General features: G+C 38.7%; 1 protein-coding gene across 1 annotated transcript in view; it reads left to right on the top strand.

Annotated features, from left to right (window-relative positions):
• kdrl (kinase insert domain receptor like) overlaps positions 1 to 20514 on the top strand; it is a 42327-nt gene extending 21813 nt beyond the window's left edge. Inside the window, exons 19-30 of the mRNA XM_038698809.1 lie at positions 2916 to 3029; positions 3234 to 3322; positions 3488 to 3641; positions 4378 to 4475; positions 5053 to 5175; positions 5480 to 5591; positions 8811 to 8910; positions 11395 to 11500; positions 12962 to 13086; positions 14189 to 14267; positions 15252 to 15355; positions 18246 to 20514. Of these exons, the coding sequence (XP_038554737.1) occupies positions 2916 to 3029; positions 3234 to 3322; positions 3488 to 3641; positions 4378 to 4475; positions 5053 to 5175; positions 5480 to 5591; positions 8811 to 8910; positions 11395 to 11500; positions 12962 to 13086; positions 14189 to 14267; positions 15252 to 15355; positions 18246 to 18429 (1388 nt within the window). The 3' untranslated portion in view covers positions 18430 to 20514. The remainder of the gene's footprint in view (positions 1 to 2915; positions 3030 to 3233; positions 3323 to 3487; positions 3642 to 4377; positions 4476 to 5052; positions 5176 to 5479; positions 5592 to 8810; positions 8911 to 11394; positions 11501 to 12961; positions 13087 to 14188; positions 14268 to 15251; positions 15356 to 18245) is intronic.
• Positions 20515 to 27779: the final 7265 nt, after the last annotated feature.

Genomic DNA, 27779 nt, shown 5'->3' with positions numbered 1-27779 from the left:
AGCTACAGCACCACATGTGCCTGCAATTAATGTTTGTATGGTGTATTGGTTCAAAGCAAAGCATGCAGTGTCTGTTCCTCACAGAGTGCAGTTAGAGGTACAGGCTAAGACCTGGCCCCTAACAGGGTTAGAGGTCTTAGTCTGATCTGAGTGTATGCAGATCCGACAGCTCAGACCAGAATATCCAAAAATCTGTAGGTGAAGAGTTCAAAACTGTAAAATACAAGAGAAGAGAGAGATGAGCAATATTTATATATTTATAATATATATTTATATTTGCCACATTTCAGAAATTCTAACATTTGGAAACCATCCCCTGTCTCTGGCCTTGATTTTTAATAGAGATTATTTACAATCCCATTCCAGAGTCTTTCCAAATACTCACAATAAGCCATAAATGTTGGATCAAAATAAAAACAGGAAAACCAACAAGCTAAAAAGAGTTTTCAGCTCAGCCATTTCATTTACCACAGCCCTATGTGTGAATGCCTGATAGTAATTTTCAAAAAGAATCTAGCTTTTTTTGCATTACTAGAGGGCTATCAGTGATGTGGGGATGATGTATCAGTAAGGATCAAAACTGGTGGTTAAATGTACTGGTCACTGTCAAACTATTTATCATGTCTCAGCATAAATCACAGGCTCTCTGAGAGGAACAGACTCTCTGGCTGTTGTTAGTCCTAGGTCAAACTTAATGGAAAGCAGCAGGTCTCCTTAAATTGACCGTTGTTTAGCTACAGACTCCCTGGCTGCTTTAGCTTCTAGCTCATAAATATGTGGTTGGTCGAAGCGACATTACACAACCTCTAAATCGTCATTCATAATTCACACTTATGACATTACATCATTGTTCAAATTTATCAACAATTAGGATATGTTGTTCTGTGCACCTCCTGTTTTATTTCTCTGTTTTTTGGGATTTTATCTTTGAGGATGTAATCCATCTAAAGCTGCTTGATAATACTGGGCCTAAAGCAATGTTATTATTTTTTCATCATATTTAATAAACTCTCAAAATTAAATTCCTCAGTAATCCAACCACGATGGAAGATTTTATTGGACTTTAACATTTGTAACCCACAGAAAACAATCCACAAATGTATACTTTGATGCGCAAATATTTCGCTATCTAAAAATATGTATTTTTACATTTGTGATGTGTAAAATCATATAAAATAAAAATTGATTCACAAATGAGTAAATAACACTTTGTATGTGAAATTAAAATATGTGAGTAAATTGTACATATTTACAAATTGCACTGTATTTTTGTGGATATGATTTTACACAACACAAATACATGTTTTGGGTAGTGAGATATTTGTGGGGGGGTTTTGTTGTTGTTTTTTTAACAGATCTCTGCAGTATACATTGGACAAAATTCCACAAATGCGTAAAAAGGAAGTTACAAATATAACATGACCCACAAATTGACAGAAAGCAATCTGCAAATGTGCATAAACTGTTTTGTGTGTAGTCTGTATTTTTGTGGATATGATTATACACATCACAAATGTAAAAATACATATTTGTAGATAGTGAAATATTTGCGCATCATAGTACACATTTGTGGATTGTTTTCTGTGGGTTACAAATATTAAAGTCCAATAAAATCTTCTATACTTTTTTTTCCTGCTTTCTCTCTATAATATACTATATTAAACAGAATTTGTTCTTGAAATGCAAGGCAAGGCGAAACAACATATCATCCGGTTATACACATTTCATACAATACTGTATGAGACAATATATTTTTGAGTTGGTAACTTCAGCAACAACTTTCAGGTTGTTTATTTAACAGACTTCTACAAAAATAGTTTTGTAAGTTCTCATGCATCAAAAAGACACTGTTTAGAATAGATTAGATAAAATTAGATTAGATTAAATTAGATTAGACTAGAAAGCTTTATTAATCCCCAGTGGGCAAACACAGTTGCCACCAGCTCACATCAAACAACATACAACATAAACAGAAAAGACAACCAAAACACCAAGATATAGGACTAGACAATTTCAATTTGCTGATCTTTAATGATCACAGGAAGAACCTCCTCCTTCTTCATCCTAAAGTCAATAATCATCTCTTTTGTCTTCCCACCATTTCAGTTTGACTCACACCAATTCACAAAGGAGGCAACTTATCTTTTATAGGCCTGATCATCACCTTGATTAAGGAGACCAACAAGTGCAGTGTCATCGGAAAATACTTGACTGTGTCTGTAGTCAGCAGTGTAGAGAGTGAATTGTGAAAGTGATACAGAGTTTACAGTAAAGAAGGTCTTGAAATATGCCTCCGATAATAGAAAGGGAAGACATAAATGGGAAGAAAATGGAAGTGAGCTGTTAATTATGCGCCAAAGTAAAAATAATAAAAGGTTAAACTACTGGGAGTATTATTGAAAGAACAATTTTTAAAGTGAGATTCAGATTTTTACTGGGAATTTTGCATTATTGAGAAAAAATCTGGATACAGTCAAAAAGAATTTCATGAAAAATCATGCTCTTTTTTAGTCAAGGAAAACGTTAACTACTATTGAAATACTGATTACATGTGTTTGAGTGTTATATAAAGTTTGTGCCCTCCTAATTTTCAACATGAGAACAAACCTGCATAGACTTGCTTCTTTTTTGTTCCGTTATCTTTGCATATGATCTTAACTGAATTTTCTTGTGACATGGGCTCATTTTGTTTAATGAAAAGGTCTTGTCTTGCATCTTTAGTTTATAGAAGTGAAAATCTGTTCCCTATTACCTTTCATGGAGTTTGTATTCCAAGCGTACATGTTTGCAAGATCGTTGTAGTGATCTTAAAACAAAATCTAATTTATGTGGATATGTATATCATTTTAGTCATGATGTTTAATGATACACCAACCAATACTGAACAAGTTCTCCATGTGTTTACATTATTACAGGAGGCGCTACCTCAAATGAGCGGAAAGCTCTGATGTCAGAGTTAAAGATCCTGATCCACATTGGCCATCACCTGAACGTGGTCAACCTGCTGGGAGCTTGCACAAAGCCTGGAGGTGAGCTTCATTACTGAGGAAGTTATAAAATGTAACCCTACTGTTTTGATATTTGGGTATAGAAAATCAAATGCATAAGAAAAAGTCATACCTGTTGAATAGTCACTTAATGTTAAAATGATCATCTTTATCTATCTGGCCTTTCTTTATTATGAACTCTCACATGCCATAGCAATAATCATAAGAAATATACCATCCTAACAGGCCCATTGATGATGATAGTGGAGTTCTGCAAATATGGTAACTTGTCCACCTATTTAAGAAGCAAGAGAGATGACTTTATCGTCTACAAGGTGAGTCTCGAGCTGCATGATTTAGACTTTCTCTCTCATCGTTTTGGCTATCAGCTTGTCAGCAGTGTGAGCAAGGAGTGGCTGTTTTGACAACCATACAGGAAAACGGCATGCATGTCAGCAGCAGCGTTTAACTTCATCTCATTTAACATGTGTGCTTGTCAGAGCCAGGACGGCAAGGTGGTGTCATCAGGGTCAGGCTGCGAGCTGAGCGAGCTCATGAAGCGCCGCCTGGAGAGCGTGGCCAGCACCGGAAGCTCAGCCAGCTCTGGCTTCATCGAAGATAAGAGCTACTGCGACTCAGAGGAAGAGGAAGAAGGTAAAGGCCAAGCATGTCTTGCTTCCCTTCAACCCACGCAGCCCTCCCCATCTCTGTTTGTCCCTCCTGCTGTCTCCCTCCTGCCCCCTCCTCTCACTCTTGCTCCACCCCTCCTGCCCAGCAACGAAAGCTCCCCTCAGATTGTTTTTCAGCCCGAGTCTGATGGGATGTTTCCTCCTCCTGTTCAGCAGTACAATCACTGCAGAAGCAGCCACTGTCATCCCACTGAGTCTGGGGAGGCGACTGTTTATTTCCTGTCCTGACCTGATCTGCTCTCAGGCTCAAGCTCAGGCACGGCATGTTGGCCATGTTGTTCCTGATGTGTTATTTCTGGTTTGATTAGTTGTTTACTCAGGTGGACCAGTGGAAGGACTCCTTGTGAGTTCCTCTCTCAGACCCCCGACCAGCACACGGGGCCCATAACCACACGTTTCACCTGACATCTGAAAAATCTTTTAAAGGATGTTTTAAAGACAGAGTGTGTAGGAGGAGACATGTACGTGACAGGACGGATTCTTAAGATGAAGTATTTTAGTCCGGGACTTTGCATTTGCGGTTTCCCTGTGGGAATCGTTACTGTTTCATCTTATCTGATTTATCTGACAGGCGTAGAGAGCTGCTGATTACACTGACTGCATAGATGAGAAAGATTATTGTCTTAAATGTAACAGCTATATACATCTAATTTGAAAAAATCAGTCTCACTGTGAATGTTTCATGCTCTTTTGTTTCACAGAATCTGAGGATTTATATAAGAGAGTCCTGACATTGGAAGATTTAATTTGCTACAGTTTCCAAGTTGCAAAAGGCATGGAGTTCTTGGCGTCACGCAAGGTACTTTTTTTTATGTAAAGATCATGGTCATGTATCATGGATCACCCTTGTGGCGTGTTCAGACCAGGAAAGTCAACAATGTTGCAAACTATAGACGCAAACTGATTTACGATTTAAGTACTGTAAGAGTGGTCAAATCTTTTAAAGTTGTCATGTATGCAGTTCATGGAGAAAGTTTCTGCATTGTAAATGAATAAATATACAGCAAACAACAACTTAAATTATTATTTTATTCTTTAATTGTAAACCATTTCATTTCTACTATGAAACACTTTACAGTCTAGAACTCATTCATTTTTCAAGCCATTCATAATTTTAGGGAGACCGGATGGGACTGATTAGAGAATGAAGCCATTGTTGTAAATAACCTGTTACAGACCATTTTTTTAGCCTGGATATGGAACTCATCATCTCCTATTGTAATAGCATTGATGACTTGACCATGTGTTGCCAGCAGCCATGCTTTGCAGCACGCAGAATACCAATGTGAAGTCACTTACATACAGATAACTTGAACTAAAATACATCATGTAAATGTCTCATTGAATAAGATTTTGTGTCTTCCTTTTTTCATTAGTGCATCCATCGTGATTTGGCTGCACGGAACATCTTGCTTTCTGAGAATAATGTTGTGAAGATTTGTGATTTTGGACTTGCCAGAGACATCTACAAAGACCCTGATTATGTGCGCAAAGGAGATGTAAGTTTATTAAAGTCATTGCATTGTTGCTTATTGTAGTTTATTTATGCAGCTGTCGGGTATTTTATGTGTTACAGTAAAAAATGCAGAAGAAGGAGTACTGAATAAATTCAGCAGTTCACAAAAACGAATGGAGACAGTGTGTGTTTAACAAGTGCGTTTGTTTGAAAACTAGATAAATAGAACCTGCTTTGGCTTAAATCAAAAGCAGCACTTGCTCACACAGTTCAAACTCAGAGTGTAATTAGTGTACACACAGGTGAGATAAGGGAGCTAATGATTTTTTATCTCAATACCTTTACAGGCTAGACTGCCTCTAAAGTGGATGGCACCTGAGGCCATTTTTGACAAGATCTACACGACTCAGAGTGACGTTTGGTCATTTGGTGTTCTCATGTGGGAGATCTTCTCCCTGGGTAAGTGTCACGGCTCAGCATTGACCACTATTACTCAAGTTCTTCTGTGTGACCCCCCATCTTCCATGATCTTCCCTGGCTCCCTATAGTAGCTTGCATCAGATTTAAAACAATGGAACTGCCCCCACCTACCTCCAGGCGTTAGTCAAACCCCACCTCCGCTGGTACCGGCATCGCTCGGAGCAAGAAAAAACACTCAGTCACAACTCTTCTCTGTCTTGGCACCGCAGTGGTGGAATGAGCTCCTAGCCAATGTCAGGACAGCAGAGTCGTTTCACTTGTTCAGAGTTTACCTGGATTCTGCATAACCTCCCTCTCCCACAATATTTTCATGCAAATGCATTTAAATAGAAGATACCATTTTTTCCTAGTGAAATGAAAATATTGACTATAATTTACTGATAGTGTTTATTCTTAACATTCCCATATAAGCATAAAGCCTTGCATCTCAGTTAAACATGGTATCTGTTATCAGAGATGTTCAATGAGAAGGGAGCTCTAGCTTGGTGGACCCGCTCAGGTGCCCCTGGCTATACAGCCTCACCAGATGCACTGGGTAATAACTTTCTTCTTCCACTGTGTAATTGTGCCTTTGGGACATAGGGCCTGGGCTTGCATTGTCAGCCTTAGAAAACTATTTGCATGCCACTTGTGCAAAAAACATTAGTGAAGTTAGACAGTAATTTTTAGTACAGGCATGGTACATTAAAATGAAAACACCTCCTATTTAAGTTATCCGTTTCTTCCCTGCAGGCAACACAAATTTACTGTAACCAAGCAGCCAGATCGGTATAAAAGTGTGCCCCTGCTGTGAAAACACTGCAGCCTTTAAAACAGCATTGTGTGGCAGTCCATGATTGCCTGTGCCCCATAGCACAGAGCTCACTATAGCAGGACTCAACATGAAATATTGTATGTTTAAATCACATCACCATGGGAGGCAGGGGAAACATAAGAGTAAGTGCAAAGAAACAGAGAACCAAAGCTGGATGTATTGCTATTCTGTACTTTTTGACTGTGCTGCATTTGCATCACTGCCATACCATGTTGTCACCTACAGCAGTTGAAAGAAAAGTGTGTCAAATTGCAAATTCTTTAAAATGTAAAGTGCACTGACGTCATTATGACACTTCCGCTTTTGTCTTTCCTTCTTTTTCTTCTTCTCTTTCTCCTTCTTCTTCACTCTTGACACATTCTCACCACATTTTCTGTTAAAGAAACACTTACACATCTGGCTAGTGTTAGTGGGGCCTCAGAAAAATAAATCAGGAAACAAGGATACAAAATGAACAGCAACAATGGTGTAGAAGTGAGTTTTGCAACCTGATGTTTGGAAAAGTTCAGGGGAACCCAAGTGTGTTTTGCAGATCTCTCTGTGAACCAAATGTGTGTCAGTTCCATTTTGTGGGTTTAAATATCCAAAGTTTGTTAGTATAGTGTTCATACCTAAAAGCTAACCAGGCCTGCATGGTATTTGTAATGTCATTTGTTGATTTGAGAACCTTAAAGCTGGGGCAGGTAATGCTGGAGAAACTAGCAAGAGACACCTAGCTTTTGAAAGTACCCTGTGCTAAGCCAGCCAATCATTTCATGTGCTTATTACAGTCCTGCAACAGCCACAGATACTGTATTTATTATTTTTATTTTTGCATTTTTGCATCAGAGCAGTTGAATTGTTGTTTGCTGTCGTGATGTAAAGAGAATTTTAACAAATATAACAAAAATGCTTCTGAAATAAATTTCTTACTGTAGCTTTAATATTACTTAATATGTATATTCTTAGGTTAATGTCAGTTAGGAGAAGAAAACAATCATTTAAGGCACAGCACTTCTTATTTGATGTACAGCTTTACACACCAACTGTCACATCAGTGAACATGGAGTCCACATCAGCTGCAAATAGAAATCTGGACCATGTGAACAGAAACGTTTTCTCTATACGAATCGCAGATTGCATCTTTTATTTCTTAGAAGTGTTCGAACACTTTGCCAAGCTGAATCTGCGGTGCATGGGGATTCAAGCAAACAAAAATATTATTTAATGACTCAGGAAACTGTATTGATAACAGAAAATTGGCTTTATTTTCTAAAACCAACAAAACTGGATATTGGATACAACCTGGTTTAGTGTATGTTTTCACAGGCGGCCAAGCATGAAGTAGGCTTTGGCTCTGAATTCTAATTTTATTACCAACATTACAGTTCAATAGCAAATAAAGTAAGTGGTGGTGAGTGATTCATGACTGAGCAATCATAATACAACAACATTACATATTTAATGTATGTCATGAGTGGCCCATAGTACCAGTCCTAATAAAAAATCCAAGTTTGTTTGGTAAACATCTAAACACAGCTGCTTTTTCATCACTGTTTTTTCATCACTGGTATTAGGACTGGTACCAGTTAATAAAAAATCAAAGTTTGTTGGGTAAACATTTAAACACAGCTGCTTTTTCACACTTGAGCATGAGCTTGCAAACAAATCTGCGTGATGTTTTTATGTCAAATATTGGCGTTGAAAAAGTGCTCATACTCACCAGAAAAGGTAGTTTAACATTTCCAGTAGAGACTGGTCAGGGGTCGGATTAGTAACTTTACATGGTTCATAATAATCCTTCAAAACCTTAATGTGTGAGTCTCTCAGAGTCTGGTCAGTTTTTCTTTTAGGGAGGTGTTGATTCAACATTACAATCATTTTGGTGGATGTAGCTTGTATTGCATTATACAGAGAGGTGCATCTTCTTAAACATCTTCAAGTATATGCAATACACTATACAAGGGTTTATTAGGTGGCAACTGAGTGTAATTTCATTACAGAATTATCAATCTGATGTATTAAGTACACCTTTCGCAATCTTCTTAATTCTTTGACTTTCCTCTTTTCTGCGGACACTTTCCCATGCAATATGTATCAGTAGTTTAAAATGTATATTAGCTACAACCAGCTTTATCAATAATGGCTCCCTAAGGATTTACTTTCTGGAACCTTTAAAATACCCCACTTGGTAAGAGTTTATCCAAGTATAAACACTGAATGGAAACACTGCAGTAATTATGTGACTAAGCACAAACTACTCATTTAACCTTCTAAAAATATTCTTACATATTTCCTCATTATATTAAGATAGATGTAATAGTCATAGAAATGGACGGTGTATGGGCTTTGTTATGCACAAAAAATAACTTTGTAATGAACCTCTCCCCTTTGTCCTCTCCCAGGTGCCTCCCCGTACCCTGGCGTCCAAATTGACGAAGAATTTTGCTGCAGGCTGAAAGAGGGGACCAGGATGAGAGCGCCAGAATACTCTTCCTCTGAAATGTGAGAATTCCTATTAACTATGCTTCAGTAAACAATAAATGAAAAGTAAAATGTAACCACATGCTGTCCGCATCAAGAGAACATTTAAGTGGACAGTTGGACTTGGGGGCATTAACTTGATCTGCCTTTGAAAAATGTGGAATTTGCAAACAATTTATTGTTTGTACTTTGAGGGAAAACAAAAATATATCAGAGGTATTTTAATAAATGAAAACAAGACTGATAATGTCACTGAACTTCTATTTAGATCATGGTGGCTTTCCTAGCTAGAGAAGTCTTGTTGATCCCAGCCAGCCAGCTCCATGCCCTCAGCTGTATGTTCTCCTCACAGAGGCCAAGAATATATAGGCAGCAAGTAAAAGACTCACATATGGATATACAACTATAAGGAGGCATTTTGTCTTTCTTCCTCTTTGTGGTTGTACCAGCAGATCTTGGGTGCCTGATAAGAATCATGTGCAATCCTGCTCTGAATGTTGCAGGAGGAAACATTAGCTACTGATTAGCTCTGAAGCATTTTGTGACTGACAGTGGCGCAGATGTAACTGAGCACCACGATTAAATGTGTTTCTGGAATCCTAGTTCCCCCAGTGAGGAGAGCCAGAGACTGGAGGGGGGTTATTTTTTTTTATTTTTTTTTACCGGGGGCTGGTGGTTGGTGCTAGACATACATATCTGTGGGAGAACAGTGAGTCCTCTTCTTTGGTATCAGTGCTGTCAGTCAGACTAGTTAGGCAAACCTTTTTTGTAATAAGAATCCTTTGACTCTTCTGTCCAATATGCAGCCAATCCACAGTCTGAGCTCTGCAACTCTCACCCCAACATGTGTGCATACGTTATCTGGTTTTAATTTAAAAATGGTTCATATAGTCCATAAATCTTATTTGTTTTGAAAGCATTGTGCTAACTGAATGAATTCATCAGCTTTGCAAAGGAAACAGTGATTGGAAATGGTACACAAAATCTAATCCAGACTAGTTTTCAGTCGGAACAGAAGATCTGTAGATGCAGACCTACTGGTGCCAAAAATCTCTTTCCATCTCAGTTGAGGCAGTCTGTTGATGAAAATAGAACTGCCAGATTATGTATTTTGCATGCTTATGGTTGTGATGCCTGCTGCTACTTTAAAAGCTAAGATAAAACCTGCTGATATCAGTTTAAATGGCATGCACAGTAATGCACTCAGAGTCAGTGGGGTGAATTCCACTGATCCCCTGGAGAGGTCTGCAGTAGATCATGTGTCTGTAAGCCCAGGTTTTGACACCTTGACCCTCACCTTAATATATGAATGATGAAAGGCACATGAGGTTGCAGGCAGTGTTGAGCAATTAATTGGTGCCACTGCAGCACTGATTCATCAGGAATGTTGTAGGCCGCCTGTTAATAAGATATTCCCGTCCTGATGCATTGCAGAGGAATTTAGAGGGATGCTGCTCAGAGAGTGGGAGGACAATAAATGATGCTCACTTCCCATTCTACCTCACTTGCCCACGTATGCCCCCCCTCCTTCCACACACATACACACTCCCTCAAGATCCAAAACATGTGGGGAAAGACTATTTATTCTCATTGCAGACCAGGCAGGATATGTGGTTTAAATTGTGCACTCATACAATGTGTCTACTTCCCATGCCTCAGCGATGCATAAAGGCTGTGATCATGCTCCCCATATCCTGTCACTGTTCAGAGTACTACCACCTGCATTAGTTTATTCTATGTTCTTTAACGTGGGAATCACAGCCACTCGGTGAGAGAGGAGCTCATAAGTCTAGATGCCCTGCGCACAGAGGAGAGGGTTGTGTCAACATGCAGCAACAGACCATCTGCTTTTCTAAGTCTTTCAAACTTGACATGACTGACTAAATACGATGCCAAAAGGGAATGATAATAGTTCTGTTGACTTATAACTTAAGATATCTGTGGGGAAAGTGGTGGTTACTGCAGCTGCAACAGGATAGGGATCCATCACTGACCAAACCCAATCAGTAACACGCTGTAAACGTAATTTAAACAGCAGCTGTGGTGCTCTGTTTCTTCACAAAATGAGACAGGCCACCGCGATAGAAACTCAAGTAAAGGCTCTGAGTCTTCCCATATGGGCAGAGACGCTGACAGCTCGTGAGGCTTGAGTGAGGCTGTGTGCTCTCACTGGCCTTCACACCCAAGATCACAAGAGAATCAGATACAGCCACAGAGGCTCAGGATCACCTGAAAATAGAAAACAGGGCATGTAGGAATAATCTAGATGACAGTCAATTTAACGGCGGACCAGATGTGGTCGCTCAATGCAAAGAGGTTTGTTTATTGAAGACAAAAAATACTTAGACTTAAAAAAAAAAGGACTTTGAATCCTATAAATGTTATTTGTCTTCTTAAAGTTTACAAGACAACAACAACAGGATCTAGTGTGTCCACTCAATATGCTGAAGACTTGCATGTGTCTTTCTTGCAGTTCGTCTTCAGTGTTGTATTCTTTGTTCTTAGATATCAGACAATGTTGGACTGCTGGCAGGGGGAGCCACAGCAGCGACCAACCTTCACTGAGCTGGTGGAAATGCTGGGAGACCTGCTTCAGGCCAGCGTGCAACAGGTATAATGGGAAAGATAAAGTTCGTACTGTCTGAAGACTACATATGATGTTGAAGCTTCATTTAATCAAAGTCCAGGCAGTAGCAGAAAAGAACAGTTTATGATCAGCAGCTGTTGAGCTCTGGTGTGAATTAAAACTAAAAGATGATGGAGATACACCAAATAGATTTACAGAAATGTTTTGACAAATGCCGGAACAAAATTTATATTTCAAGTTTAAATCCCCACATACTACTCTGAATCCTGACCATATTGTGGCTTTACTGAATACTTTCAAGAAATTTAGTCGCTCGTTCTGCAGAATTAGTCACAAATGCGAATATTCAGGGAGCAACGTTGTTGATCAGAGTTAGAGCAGCATCTCGCTCAAGGGGGTGCTCAGAGTAACTGAGAGGGGAAGTAACACTCAACACAAACACTTGGGTGCCTTTGAAATGGCACCATCAGTCTTGTAAGAGAAACCACACTTCAAAACACACGTGGAAAAACAATGTAATTATTAGTTTGACACAAGATTACATTGTCTGGGATAAATGTCACAAACTGTAGGAAGTTTAATCCACCTGATGCAAGATTTTTTCACAGCAGACATTTTGGCTTGTCTTTGCAGTAAAAGCACAGATGTTACTAATAACATTAATGATGGCTTTGACTAATCATGGCTTTCACTGCGCGCCCCAGTAAGCCATGACGGTGTGAGAGTGAACCGGCATGAACAATACCAGGACCCTAAAACTAAAGCAGTTAAATGGAATTTTGCCACAATTAATTTTATTGATTTATTTTCTACTGTGACATGCCACAATGTCACGTCATAAGTTATAATCATATGCTGTGTAACTTAATGAGCCACTGAACTTTTAAAAACAAAAGAACACATTTCATGGTGAAAGAATAAGTAAATGTTTTTGAAAAAGATGGATGGAAATTAAATAAATTTGGGAAACTAGCAATAAAGATCACTGATGACAGGAAACTGGCCAGAGGCCCATCAGGAAGAGATAATTTTCAGTCATCAGGATCTACACTACACTAAAGAGAACAGACCTCTTGTCCACATTGTACATTACTGCAGACAGATAGAGGAGGAATTATATTTCACTACTTCTGCAAAGATTACACAGGACTGTAGATGGTCCAGTGAAGTAATAAGAGATAATGACAAGACCACACATCATATAAAATGAAAACTACATGATGTTGCCTTACAAATGAGTCTGTGAAAGCCATCTCTATGAGAAAACGTTTAGACCGGACAGAAAGAACAGTGAAGAGGTTTGACTCTAGCTATTGTTACAGTGCAGGAAGGGTGGTCACAGTCTCCCCCATCAACTTCATGAACATCGTATTGGAGTTATTAGGCATGACCTTAGGTTTTTCTGGCTGCTCACCACAGCCTGTGGATGTGTATGTTTGTATAGGCTGTACTCTTAGATTTTCTGTCTCTGTTTGGGTCATTTAGGAGGGGAAGCACTACATACCCATTAACACAGCTCTGCTAGCTAAGGTGGGAGACCCCTCCAACATTGTGCTGTCAGAGGAGATGCCCACGCGACCCGTGTCCCACCGCGACTCAGGGAGCACCTGGTGAGAACATGGATCACTGACACTTGAAACTGCAATGTACTTGGACAGACTGTTGGAGGGATTGCCAGGACAATTTGACATTCATGGTCTCCATCTATAAATCCTTCTGACTTTAGACCCTCAGGATGAATTGTAATGACTTTATTGCTTCCTTAACTTTTGATCTTGCGCAACTATCAGGTAAAATTTTTTATTTACTTTGGTAATAAGAAAATCTTAGCATGCTAACACGCTAAACTCAGATGGTGAACACAGTAAACATTACACCCGTGAAACATCAATATGTTAGCATTGTCATTGTCACCATGTTAGCATGCTGATGTTAGCATTTAGCTTTAAGCAATGCTGTGCCTCAGAGAGCTGCTAGCTTAGCTGTAGACTCTTAACGTTGTTGGCTCAAATCTGTTACACCCCACTATGAACTTGTTAAGACATTCAAAGGAAATAAATCACCTTATGTTAAAGTCATGTAAACCTATCCTCAGAGGCGAACAGCACTGTGTCAGTTTTGCAAAGGAAATGCCTGAATTACTTTCCTACTTTGCACTGAATTATATCTAAAACAATTAACGTTAGTGTTCCTGTAGCACTCAGACTGAACCCGACCAGGAGAACATTTAGGTCTGACCCGAGGGCAATGAGAGACCTGACTGGCATATGATAAGAAATATACACACAGCTGCTTGATGGCCAGAGAGCTTTCAGCATTGTGGCTCCTGTGAGGAATGTCACCATAAACCACAGAGCCAGGTTCAAGAATTATGTCCACTTAAAATAATATTTGTTGAGCTCTTGGGTTTTCACAGGTCCTGCAAGTGTGTTTATTGAGGAGGTGTTGAAAAGCAATAATGACAGTTACCCCTTAAGCTAAATTAAGCAGTCGTTTTAGCCTCTTGAGTGTTGAAATGCAAAGTAAACAAGGTGTGTTTTCAAAGTACAATGTCATAGATGCCACATATTGTTGATTTAAGTGATTAAGTTCCTGCGGTTTTGTTGCTGAACTTTGCCTCTTGGCTCCAGTGTAATCAGAAGGATTCTCTAGACAGAAAGAGAACGTTTTAGGGTATTTTAGAGACTTACCCTGGAAATATTTTCTTGCCAGGAACATCAAGATCCGTCCTGCTAGTGTGAAAACTTTTGACGAGGTTACAATGGAGAATGGAACAAATGACAACCACGAGGTGAGTGAGACACACTATCTGCGCTCTACTGTATCCTTAGCCAAGCACTTAGTTTGATGACATTCAGGTAGAAAGGTTAACATAAATGTCATTATTTATAGTGGCCCAATTAAACTGTATGAGAGGATATAATGTTATTTTTATCTTAGGGTAATATTGGTTTTCACCCTATCTATCAAACAGAGTGTTCAAAGTTGATAACTGTTGATAGCTGTATTTCTTTCTTTCTTTAGTTTGTCCACATTATATTTATAACAGAATCAGCCCCCACCTTTGACCCCTGACAGCTAACTTAAAACACTGAGACGGAAATCTAGGAGTTGTTTTTAACGATACTTCAACCTCAACCATCGCATTTAGAGTCTTGTTCAGTCATGCTATCTACATATCAGAAATAGTGAGCAATTGGTGCAAAATGTAACAGCAAGGCGCTTGTCAGGTTCTGACACCAGACAGAAAAATATCTCTCTCTCTCTAGATTTTAATTAAAGCCCTTAGTGGTTTAGCTCACTCTTCTGCATGAAGTTCCTCAGTTCAGGCTAAAGACAAATGGTGATCATGCTTTTACTATTTTAGCTCCAAAACTGTGGAGTCCCACTCACTATCAGGTCAACTGAGTGTCTGCCGCATTTAAGCTTTAAGGGGTGTCCTGATTACTAAATGGTATCAAAGTAAAAATAATCTTAAAATATAAAAGCTTTTAAAAATGCACTTGTATAGGCTGAGTTATCTCTTCAGTGGTTTTATGTTATATTATATTTATGTAATTTCAGTATGTTTGACCATTCCCTGAAATGCTTTTTGTATTTCATGCTATTGACCAGTGAATCACATTGTAACTCTGGTTTTTAAAGGTTCTATAGAAATAAAGTTTACTTACTAATGTTTGGATATTTGTTATTTGTTTACCTCGGATAACAACTAAGGAAATACGACTTTTGGGGTTTTAATTAATCACTCTGTCTGTCTCTGCATCCTCTTCAGGGCAGTCAGTCAGACAGTGGGATGGGACTGTCGTCTGATAACATGCAGACTCTGAAGCGCCTCGAATCACTGGCAGGCCGACCTCTGAGCATCATGGCTCTGGCGTACGTACACTGCACCATACAGCACCCCTGCACATGATCTGCAAGTGACAAATCAGCACACACGAACACACTGGAAGAGGCTGCTAAATAGCTGCTTGGAAACCTTCCCGCTGTGCTGGAATGTAGACGCTATAACTGTCATACACACTCACACACACACAAGTTCCTTCAGCGGATAGTATTTCTTTTTGTCTGAAGACGTCGGCACAAAGGAGAAGCGGGAGGGGGAAAAGCTTGAAGGTGACAAACTGAGGGACTAAGCACAAAAGCAGAGTGGATGCGTCACTTGAGGTTTAGCTGTTTTAAGAGCGCACACTAAAACCCCTTTTTTTTTCACTTAAAGAGTCCTGAATGAGATACCTCCCAGACCGATTTAACTTATGAGTCATGGCTGCCTGGTATAATGCAAATGCTTGGTAGTAAACACACATAATCTCAAAGGAGTGATGTTGGACAAAAGCCTGTACTCCAATATCCTGTGGCTCATTTGTCATAAAAGGGGGGAAAACTGAGACAGTATGTTCTCAATTTAGGGTTTATTTGCGGATAAAGTCAAATCTGAGTTAAATTTCTGTAAATCTTTTTCTTGTGCGGGTCTCTGTAGGTGTCTCAAGGCTTACATATTAAGTTTACAGCAGCTCAGTGGCAGGGTTGATTTACAGGGTCAAACCTCTGAACTCAGTAATTACGCTTTAAACCTTGTGGTTGTTCCCTGCACAGTAGCAACTGCTAATACTTAATTCAACGTTTTGTGGCTTCCACTCCAAGGTCCTAGTCACAATCCACGATTTGAAAGGGGAACAGCAGTAAATAAAATTTTCCTAAAGCAAATCTCCATGTTTCCCAAACCTCTGGTAAGTTTAAGAGGAAAGAGTCTAAACTTGTGAAAACAACATAAAAGCTCTAAGAGGGAACATGTAAACAACTGCTGGGGAAGTAACTTATGAGACACACTTAACAGAGTTATTGACACTATCTGATGCGCTATAACAAATTTACAGCTCACCAAACTCTCTTCTACAAACACCCACACACACTTGCTATGTATTTTACTCAAAATGTCAAGTCTATGGAGACTCATTACAGGCCTGCTTGTGTCATCAGGGCTACGGCGTGGCAGAAAGACTCAACACAGGCATGCAGAGAATGATTTGCATTTTGAGGGGAGGACTTCCTTGCTGGTCAACCGCTCAATCACTGCCACCTTTGAACTTAGGAGGGTTTACAAGGTCCTCCCGTTAGCTACAGCTTTGTGCTGTGTCCTTTTATGTAGCTGAGGTCCACCTGTTGCTCCCTTGGCCTTCACCACTCCTCTAGCCTGATTTCTTTTTGCCAGTAGCACACAACACAAACTTAGGTTGACTGAACAATATTGGAGAAGTTGTGTCAGCAACAGTTTGATAGATTTTTAGTAGACAAAACTAATTAAACATTAAAAACAAAAGCTACTCCTGTTTTGTGCATCTCACAGTCTATACCCCATATATATACATTTTACCATCATAGAACACTAAGAAAAACAGCTAATATTCACATTTGAAGCTGATTTGTTGACATTTTTGCTTAAAACAACTAATCTTCTAATTGTTTCAGCTCAGGGTACATTTTTCTACCCTGACTCATTTTGTTTCCTGTTGCTCAATTGCCAATTGTACGCACACTGTCTGCCCGGCATTGGCAAGGCAAAACTGTACTATTGTTAACTATTTTTGATGCCTACTTTACCAGGTAGTTTATTCATCAGGGCAGCATTCCAGTACATCGGCGTCACTGATCCCCGCTGAGTGCTGACCCTTTGGCCTTGAGAGAGGAGCTTGTACCCGTAGCAACCCCCAAAGACAATAAAAGCCAATTACTCATATTCTGAGCATCAAGTGAAGCAGAAAACCTCAGGATGATTGATTACATCACATATGAATAAGGAGAGGTTTGCACAGCTTCACACGAGGCATTTCTTAAATGAAGGAATATCAAAACAGCCTTTTTAGGTGTCAGAGCGATCAAGGCTAGATGTCTTGAGAAAATACTTGATTTAAGTTAAACTGCACAACTGTTTTTTTTACCCATCCTCACTGACTGCACCAATTTCCACCCTGATTGTCTAATTTTTCCACAAATAAAAAGCTATGCCATCCGAATAATTTGAAATATGTTTTAATAATATAAACAATCAATGCTTTGTGAGGCGCTTAACACGGACATCAAAGATTTATTTTGAGAAAACCCATGAGGAACATTTGGGCCCTGTGTCATTTCTCCTCCTGTCACACCACACTGTTTATTTCTTTTTTGCAATTAGGAGTGTCTGTTTGTTGCGGATAATGGGGCCATCGTCCACTTACATTATTGCATGTCTGTCCTAATGAACAGAAAATTAGGAGAAGCTAGAACTCATTGATATTAGAGCTCCAACTGATTAGTTTCATTAAGCTAATCTGCTGATTGTTTTCTTAATTAATAGATTAATGTTTTGTTTATCAAATGTCATTCATGCATGTCATCAGCATTAAACCCTCATGTTTGAGAAGCTGAAACCAAAGCATATTTGGCCTTTTTGCTTAAAAAATTACTTTAAAAAAATATTTATTCCATTATGGAAACAGTTGCAGATTCATTTTCTGTAGATGAACTAATCCATTAATAGACTAAGTGCTTTAACTCAGCATTGCTTTAACTGAGCAGCATCTACTTTAAGTGTCAATTTTGATTTAAGTGAAAGATTATTTTGCATTTTTAAGTTGTTTTTAAGCATGTGGATAAATTGTTTGTGTGTTTTATGTGTTTTTATGTTTATAAACCTGCTTTTGAGTTGAATTAGATTGTGTGGTAGCAGACTTAGTATGGTGACATTTCCCTGTTATATTTATGCTGCATCTCTTTGTGTTTTCAGGATGAAGGCAATGAGCAAGAGTAAAGAGTCTGTGCTGACTGACACAGAGAAGGAGAGATTCCCACCCACTGTCTCCTCCCTGGACTTCAGTCTGGACGACTCAGCCCTTGACGCCGGTCTGGAGTGTCATAGCCCGCCGCCTGACTACAACTATGTGGTGCGCTACTCCACCCCACCCGTGTAACCTCCTGCTCCGGCCCTGACTGACTGACAGCCTCAAGGCCTTTGCTTTGTTCTCCTCTGTTTTATCTCTGGACTGTTCTGTAGCCAAGTTTGAGAGGAAAACACATGACATTCCCTCTTACGGTGTTTAGAAGGGACGCTTTGAAATGAATCATGAATCTTCTCGACTGTAACTTCTGCATCTTCCACCTTCCAAGGCGTCTCCTGCGCAGCAAAAGGAAACCTGTAGACTGTTGATATCTTTCCAGTTTTCAGACATTAATGCTGCTGGTCCGTTCCACATTCACTGTGATCTATCAAACAGCTGAAAACAGCCTCAGGTATTTCTTTCATCTACTGTGAAAACAAACCACAATGATTCCAATTTTACCACAGATCTGAATAAACTACAACCTTTGATGATGAAGAGTTACATCCAGAAAAGAAGAGAGAGAGGATAGCTGAGTTTATGTTGAGACTTTTATTTAAATTTTATTCAAAAAGTAATGGAAATTAATGGAAAGTTATATGAGAAAAGGGTTTTTTGCAATGTTGCTACATCCGCTCATATAAAGGTTGGCTAAAGTCCAGTTTTGCTCAAAACAAAAAGCAGATGGACAATAATATAACATTGATTATTAATTATGGAAAGTCTCTCATTTGAGGTATCATCACTCCTGTAATTCCATAAAAATATCAGCTCACCTAACTCAGGTTGACCTAGAGTGACAGAGTGAGTGCTAGGTGTTTTTTAAGCTCTCCAGGTTACGGAAAACCACAGGTTAATCGAGGTTAATGGAGGAAACAGGGTAGAGCTGAGAGTAAAACCAGACAGCTTTAGACTTTACATTAGAGCTCTACAGTTTCTGTAGATTCCTCCTTCGACTGAAAAAAACCCTCAAGTTATTTTTGTTTGGTCAAACTAAAAAGAAAGTGAGCAGAAAGCCTTGTTGTTGAGCTACAAACATGAGATGAGAATAAGACGTCATAGGAACAGTTTATTGAAAAGCACTAGTAACATTAATTGTGTATTTATTTAGATCGTAAACACTGTCCCTTAGTAATCCACTTCTGTTTGTTCATTTTAGATTTGTATTTAAAAGTTAACCAAAGGATTTTGCAGCTTGGCCTTCCTGATATCAACATGTAACATCCTAACATTTCAATCCAGATGTATCTGCTGTTTGTGCTGCTGCTGTATTCACTTGTAGTAAAGCTGAGGGATTGTGCTCCCGTAGAAACGTGTATGTGGATATTGTGCGTTTCATGTTAGTGAAGCTTGCAGGGCAGGCTCCAAAAACTCTCCATGTGTGAAGTTAGCACCAGTCTGCTCTGGTTCACTGTTATTAATTTTATATGTTATTTGTTAACATGTAAAATTTCCTCATTTTAATAGTATTTAGAGTATTTTATTTGTAATACCAGATCAATTGAAAGTACTGTGGACCACACCTTCGTTCACACTTATATTAGTGTACACACACCCTGTAGAAGTGCGGCTACCTTGTGCTTGTTGACCACTAAAGAAAACAGTATTTGTCAGTGAGTAAACTACAGTATAAAGTGGATATTTTGTGTGTATTTCCAAATGTTTTGTTTATGACCAATTTGTGTTGTATGTGGACATGAAGTGAATATGCACTGATACTTTTTATCAAGTATAATTTTTGTATTCTAAAAGGTATATGAAACAGTGTTGATGGCAACGTGTTACAAAGATTTCTGATTTAGCACATAGTAGGAAATTAACATTTGCAGTATTTCTTATATTATTTTTTGCCAGCCTAGCATCCTAGTGCCTCGGTTCTTCTAGAACCTAGCATTTTCTTATAATTCTGTCTTCATTTTAGTTACTGCTATCACAATAGCATAACAAGGTTTCAATCTGAACGCCAAGAGAAATGTATTTGGATTTTCTTTTTTTTTTTTGCATATTCTTCATACATGAACATGACTAGTAAGACCTGCAGTAGCTTTAACTATCCTAGCTTTTTTTCTGTTTTGTTCAGTGTAACAAGTTAATTTTGATGAAAGTAATGTTCCCCAGCACTGTTAACTGAGCATATGAAGTAAATAAATGAATAAAGATCTATATATTTATACATTACTTGCAGTCTCGACTCCTAAATGCTTGAAAAACTTATGTGAGGAAAACATATCCATTCTACAGTGTGGCTCTATGAAGTTTGTACAGACATTCATGATTCCCAGAGGATGAACCCTAATGACTTCGATGATCCCCTCTATCCAATTTTTTGGTAAAATACAAAGCTGCATGGTTGCAGACTCTTGTGATGATATGACCATTTTTGTACCCATTTTGCTTAATTCAATCAAAAATAATCTGCAGAAATAAATGTATTAATTCTAATGGCAATTGTAAATTTAGCAGTAAAAAACTTAACTTTGAACCTTTTCTCCATGAGGTGGTACATATATATTACATTATTAATTTCTAAATCCAACAGCAACAAGGCTGTGAAAACTGTCAACGTATGATCCTCTTTTATTTTCTTTATATAATATAGACTACCCCTACCCAAAGGTTTTATTGTTTGTGTCTTATATATTACCACATAAATGCAACATCAGTCATTGCTCATCCCTCCCTTTCCAAACCACAAATAGAGGAGCAAACGTGTGCTTCTCTATTTGTCCAAATTTCTCTTTGTACTTCTGATAAACCAGACGACAACTGCTTCTTCCTTCTTCTTAATATGTATTCAACGTAGAGACGAAATACACTCTGTAAAGTAGTTTGTCCGTTTGGGCTACTGTAGAAACATGGCGGCACAACATGCTGACTTCCATGTTAGGGGACCCGTAGTGAATGTAGATGGAAATGGTTCATTCTAATGTCATAAAATCATAATGGTTCATTATGTAAGGTCTTTATACACCACTGAAAACATAGTTATGTATATTATGTTGCATTTCTGTCAATAGATCCTCTTAAATATTACACACTGAACCTTTAATCACGTTAAGAGAGTCCTATCCTCATCCTTTTCCTGATATTCTACAGCAAGCAAACAAAACTTAAAATATACACAATCACATCAATGGGCTTCTATAAAACAGTGTGTTGCCAATGAAATAAAACCCATAATATGACGGAAACTTTAGCAGTGGACCCCAACCTTTTTGCCTCATGACCCTTGAAAGCAGAACAATGTCTACTTACAACCCACAGGTTGCATTGACAGCACAAGGCCTACATAAAAAAAGCTAAAATTAAATAAAAGTGGGAAAATAAGAATTTGTGTTGTAGAAATATGTTTTTCCCTCTTCATTTCCCGTAAATCACCTAATGACCCCTTAGATTTATCCTGCAACCTCTTAGCGGGTCCCAACCCCCATGTTGGGAACCACCGGCACAACAAGTATGACCGGAGTCTTCAGACTATTTTAAACTCTAACCAAGCTGATCCACAGAATCCAATGGTACTTAATTATTCCCATTTGAATAGTCAAACCTTAATGAAAAGGTCTGTTTGTGTTGGACTGTGCCTTCAGTGTTCAGCCCCTCCGCTGCTCCTTGGACTGTGACAGACACACTTCCTCGCAAGGACAAGGTGTTGGCAGCATGTCTGTTCACCGGGACAAAGCCCATCCGAGAAAGAAAGGAAGGAACTCTTAATCATCCTGGTCACGACTGGAGGACGCCACACACACTTCCTATGGGGGGCACAATGCCCCAGCTTACCGCCACTGGGTGTGTCGGAGGGGACCACCCGCCACAGGACAGGTTGGGCCCTTGAATGTCTCCACTTACTACTATTTTTCCTGTAAGGTGAGTTCCCAACACCCCAACACATATAAACAACCTCTGACTATTTCCAGAATATGAGATACAAACAAACAAGGGAAGGATGTTGGAGGGGGGAGGGTGCGTTCTTGACTGTCATGTTTTCTCTTGATCACAAACAGGTTTGTGTATCTGCACTTACACATAGTGTTTTTCCATACAGGCAGGATTATTTCCCTTCTCCTTCCTTTCCCATGGTTCACTGCGCCAGGGAGCAGCACTGCCACTGAGCAAAAACACTGCAGAGAGTTTATTAAACTACTAATTCATTAAAATCAAACATTGTAAGTGAGTTTGAGATTGTATTTTGTGTTAATACTCTGAAAAGTAACTAGTAACTATGGCTGTCAAATGTAGTGGAGAAAAAGAGTCCAGTATGTTCCTCTGAAAGTACAAATCACACAAAATGGTACTTGAGTTACTGTTCTCAGTTACTTTTCACCAATGTAATCCCTGTCAGATGGGAGACTTATAATGAAGAAGAAATCATTAAATCAATCACTGCAGTTTGTACATCACCTCTGCTTGTACAAAACATGTATTTTCCCTTTTTGATGAATTAATCCATCTCTGTCCTTGGGTACATAATTTAAGATTATTATTAGCAGTGAGTAACATATTTGATAAACTATATCTGTCCTAAGTATAAATTTTTTTTTAAACTTGGTCATATGAGTAATTTAAAAACGTCAGAGTACAGGTTTATATTTTTTATGTCTATCTTAAAGCAATTCTCAAATGGCTGCATGTAGACAAAAAGAACACCAAAAGAGTTATTGATCACTTTTATTGTTCCTTCTGTTCATACAGGCTGTAAAGAGATCCTTTTCTAAAGTGATTTGATGGAGGACAAAATCTAGTCCTTGTTCTGTGTAGAGCTGCAGTTTAACACAAGTCAATATGATGTTTTAACCAACTTAGCCAAATCAAGTGGTTATCTTCCTGGCTGAGAGAAATTCATACTTAAAAGATTCAAACTTCAGGAGATATCTGCTTTCCTTGTCAAACTGAGATTGCTGAAGTATAGGGACATGTGGGCAGTAGTGGAATGTATTAAGTAAATTCACTGAAGTACAATACCTAAGTACAGTTTTGACATACTTAAGTATTTTCATTTCATGCTACTTAATAGTTCTAATGCACTAGTACATTTCAGAGAAATTAACTTTCTACTCCACTACATTTATATGACACAGTTGCTAATTACTTTTTACATAAAAAAACACATGATATGCTCATATGATATGATGTAGTACTATAGTACTAATCTAGCCAGTAGTAAACAAAATATCTACATTATCATACAACATTAAAAGGCTTTTGCATGTATTCATTGGTGAGAAAAACTGAATTGTAAAATATTCTAAAATAATATTACTTTGAAATGAGCCATTCTGCATAATGTCTGCTTTTGATGTTGATACTTTAAGTAAATTTAGCTGATAATACTTTTACTTAAGTAACATTTTGAATTCAAGACTTTTACTTCCAATGGAGTATTCTTAGACCATGGCATTTCTACTTTTACCTAAGTAAATGATCTGAGTACTTTTTCCACCACTGCATGAGCATGAGAGCATTGTTTTAAGACAGACTTGAAAAAATGTGATCCTGTCCTGTAATTGTTTAACAATCAGCAAGTCACCAGGTGGGAAATAAACACCCCAGAACGATTACTAGTGAAACATAATGAGCATAAATCTGTCAGGTGTTTTGACTCTAACTACAATCCTGTAAGACCTAGTGAAGTCTGTTCTATTATATTGATCAAAGAAAAAAATACTTTGCCATGGAGGGATTTATAGTCTGTTCAACATATGACTCCCTTTATGTTTATAGAATAGACAATCAATTTGGACAAGGGAATATTACACAAAACATAAACTTTAAGGAGAAAACAAGAGGTAGAGCAACAGACGATCCCCTATTCAGGATCTGGTCAGTGAGTCAGGACTTTCAGTTACAATGCAAAGATATTATAGAGCAGTCTGTTTTTGTTTCTTTCATTTAACTATTGCATTCATGAGGATGACCTCTCCCCTGCTGGAGCACTCCCACAGCCGCTTTTCAAAGCAAACAGCTGCAAAACACTCCATTAATCACAGAGGGAGAGGTGTTAATTAATTCAGGAAACCTCTAAAACTGAATCTGTGCAGCTTGAAATCCTATCATACACTGTTTTGGGGCCAGTCAACTAAACAGCACAAAGGCGTCCCCCACCCCATATAAACAGCCATAGAATGCTATTCCCAGACCCCTGCCCAAGAAGGTGAATGGTGGGTAGGCCACATAAGCGCCTCTCACCTAAATGTACAACAATGAGCCGGATACTGTCCCCTTAAAATACCTAACTTCAGTCCACCGTTAACAAGCAGTACAAGTGCGAGCCAACAACAGGTAGTGGCAAATAAAGGCTCTTCTATAATGGGGCTTCAGGACCACTGTGGGTCAAAGGGCGAAGGGGGAAAAACAAACATCAGATCAGCAACAGGTTGATATATTGTCATGTGTTGTAGCATGTGGATTTCTGGCATGATGAAGGAGATGTATTTGGGGAAGGTGTGATTCAAAAAAGGTAAAATCAAAGTTTCTGGTCCCAAAATCATTTTTACACAGTGACAGTGAGTAAAATATTATTGGGGGTGCTCAGCAGCCCAGTGGTTAAGATGCATGCCGTGGAACTGTGGAGCTGTTGAGCCTACACTGTCACTATCACATAATATAATGTTTTCCATGTTTGCCATCTTAGTTTAGCGACGTTGCATGCTAACATTTGCTAATTAGCACTAACAAAAAAAATACAGCTGAGGCTGATGGGAATGTCAGTAATTTTGCAGATCCAAAAGAAGCTCTTAAAATGCATCCCATGGGGAACATGGATATGTGTGCCAGGTTAATCCATCCAATGCTTAGTGAGACTTTTTACTCAAAACCTAGAGACACTAGAGGAAAGGTCAGATGATCATTAAAGTCAGTAGGGATCATTAATGTCTGTCCAAAATGTCATGGCAATTCATCCAATGCTTGTTGAGATATTTCAGACTGAACAAAAGCGGTGAACTGACATTGCCACCTGTGCAATTTACGGTAACGAATTCAACAGGATATGTGATGTTGCTTAAGTTTCAAGAACTTTAAATGTTATTCTGGTTGAGACGCACATGTGTTGTGAATTAGTGAGAACAATGAAGCTCAATTCAAACAGTTTTAATGGATCTCTTAAAAACACTTTCTATGAAAACTTCAGACAGCTTGTATTGTCGGTCTGAATTTAAATTTGACAGGCTGGCATGTCGGTGGAGTGAAAAAAAAGAAACATTGAACAATGTTTACTTTATTCATAGCATGTGTTCCCCGCTCTGTCACTCCCTGTTGGTCTGTTGATGACAGACAGAAAACTTATCTCAAATTAGAGCATTGTGTCAGATCACCTCCTGCTTCAGAGCCTAGGTATATCAGTAAATTGTCTGACTTCAAATAGTTTCCAGAGATCTGCTACGAAATTATGTCATGCCTACAACCTTGGGAGCCTTCAGCTTCATCAATGCCCATTCAAAGGCAAAAGTTCAATGAAACCAGCTCATCCACTTGCCCCCATTGTTTACCTCTCTAGCAGGGGTTAAGGGGGGTATAGAGTGCTCATACAAAAATGCTGTTCACAGTGGCATAATTAATGTGAACATGGGGTTATTTTGGAGCTCAGATGAATGTTTTTTTGCATGTTAATCCCTTTCTGTGGAATTTCTGTTTGGTTCTGGTGCTGCCGGACTTCTGTTGGCCATCTCGCTGCTCTGTGGCTCTCTTGGCTGATTAGTCCAAAAGTGGGACATCAGAACCTCCTGTTTGCTGCCACCAGCAGTTTGTAAATGTGCGGTGGCTGGCAAACTGGCCTCTGTTGCATTACATTTGCAGTGGCATGTTGTGGTTCAGATTATTGCACATCGAGTTTTTTTCTTGGGGTTCAGTTGTTTGCTGTGTCAGTCAGAACTGTAGGTAGTTTGTAGTTTTTTTAAGTCTTTTAAGGCAAAAAATTGTAGAAGCTGCACACTGTTCTTTTGCATCCGCAAAACTTTGTAGCCATGCTTGCAGCACGGCTTGATGAATAGCAATGTCACTCTGTCTGTCGGTCTGTCGCTTCACCACTTTGGTCCAGACTGAAATATTTATCTCAATGGATGGATTGCTGTCAAATTTGTTGCAAATATTCATGGTACCACCCAGAGGCTGAACCCCAATGACTTTGGTGATCCCAATTTATGGGATTTATGAAAGACCTGCCTAAAAAGTAATAACAACAAAAAGACTGAAGCCTACTTGTGCCTTTATGGGGTTTTTAAAACCAAAATAAAAGTAAACTTCCCATCTAAATGTTTATCCATATTTTATTTTTTTATCTCAGGGCTTCAAAATAGTCAAATGGCCTCATTTTCTACAGAATAATGTGAACATGAAAATATTTTTCCCAGACCTTTCCCCCCAAAACATCTGAATTCATCCCTGCCCCCATGATGAAGACCATGTTCTCTCACCCTTGAAAAAACAAAACAAACAGCTCAAAAAGTGAAACATTCTTCACAGTCTTGCCAACATGTATTTCTATCATATCCTAACTAAATTCATCAAAATATTTTAATATGACTTGTGTTTGCAGTATGCTGCTTTATGTGTGTTTAATATTATAGTTCACAGATAAAGGATTGCTGCTTGTGTGTCAGCCATGTAGGCAGTTTCTCTAAAAATAGTAGCAGATGGTCTTGTTTTAACTCTCTTCCTGCAGAGAAACGCTGCGGCCACTTGTATAACATCAATGAAGGTATGCAGCAAACTGAATTCTTGGGCTGCTTCACCACTGATCTGCTAAACATACACACTATGCTGAGCTCAGGGAAAGAAGGGACCTTCACACTCAGAGCAATATACTGAGTGCACTTCACTTCATCCTCACTTGTTGTAGTATGCAAATGCAATACCTGGAGGTATTTCAGTGATAATGAAACATAAATCTGATTGCTCACATCACTCTAAACGTTGACTCAGCCTTCCTCGACCAGTCAGAAAATTAGAAAAGTAATTAATGTAAAATTTGAATGCAGGACATTTACTTGTAACAAAGTATTTCTACATTGTTGTATTGTTACTTTTACTTAAGTAAAAGATGTGCATACATCTTCCATCACTGCTGTGCTCAATTTACTCTGTAACTCTGAACAAGTCTGTTCTTGTTGAACATCAGACTTGTTGATGTCATAGACTAGAATAAGAGAACAACTACAACACTAGCAGCATCACAGCAGCCGTGATGATGATGAGCTTATTTTCTGAATCATAGCTGTGTACACCCTCCATCATGTGATATCTTTTTAAAAAATGGTCTGGTAGACTTAATAAGCATCACCTGATGACATGTCACAGAGAAATACTTTCTCCTCAAACTTCCTCTGATGTTACTCACACAAACATCTCAAATATTTGAATTTGAATTCAGAGAAAGGGAAGGACAACATGAGGAGGTGAAGGATCATCTGATGATTGTCAATAAAACAACTGTCATCAAGATAGTTCCA

Source organism: Micropterus salmoides, unplaced genomic scaffold (assembly GCF_014851395.1).
Source record: "Micropterus salmoides isolate LMB-PRFRI ecotype aquatic unplaced genomic scaffold, ASM1485139v1 Ms_hic_scaffold_5, whole genome shotgun sequence".
In the NCBI taxonomy this organism is placed as follows: domain Eukaryota; kingdom Metazoa; phylum Chordata; class Actinopteri; order Centrarchiformes; family Centrarchidae; genus Micropterus; species Micropterus salmoides.
This window is presented reverse-complemented; position numbering and strand designations above follow the sequence as displayed.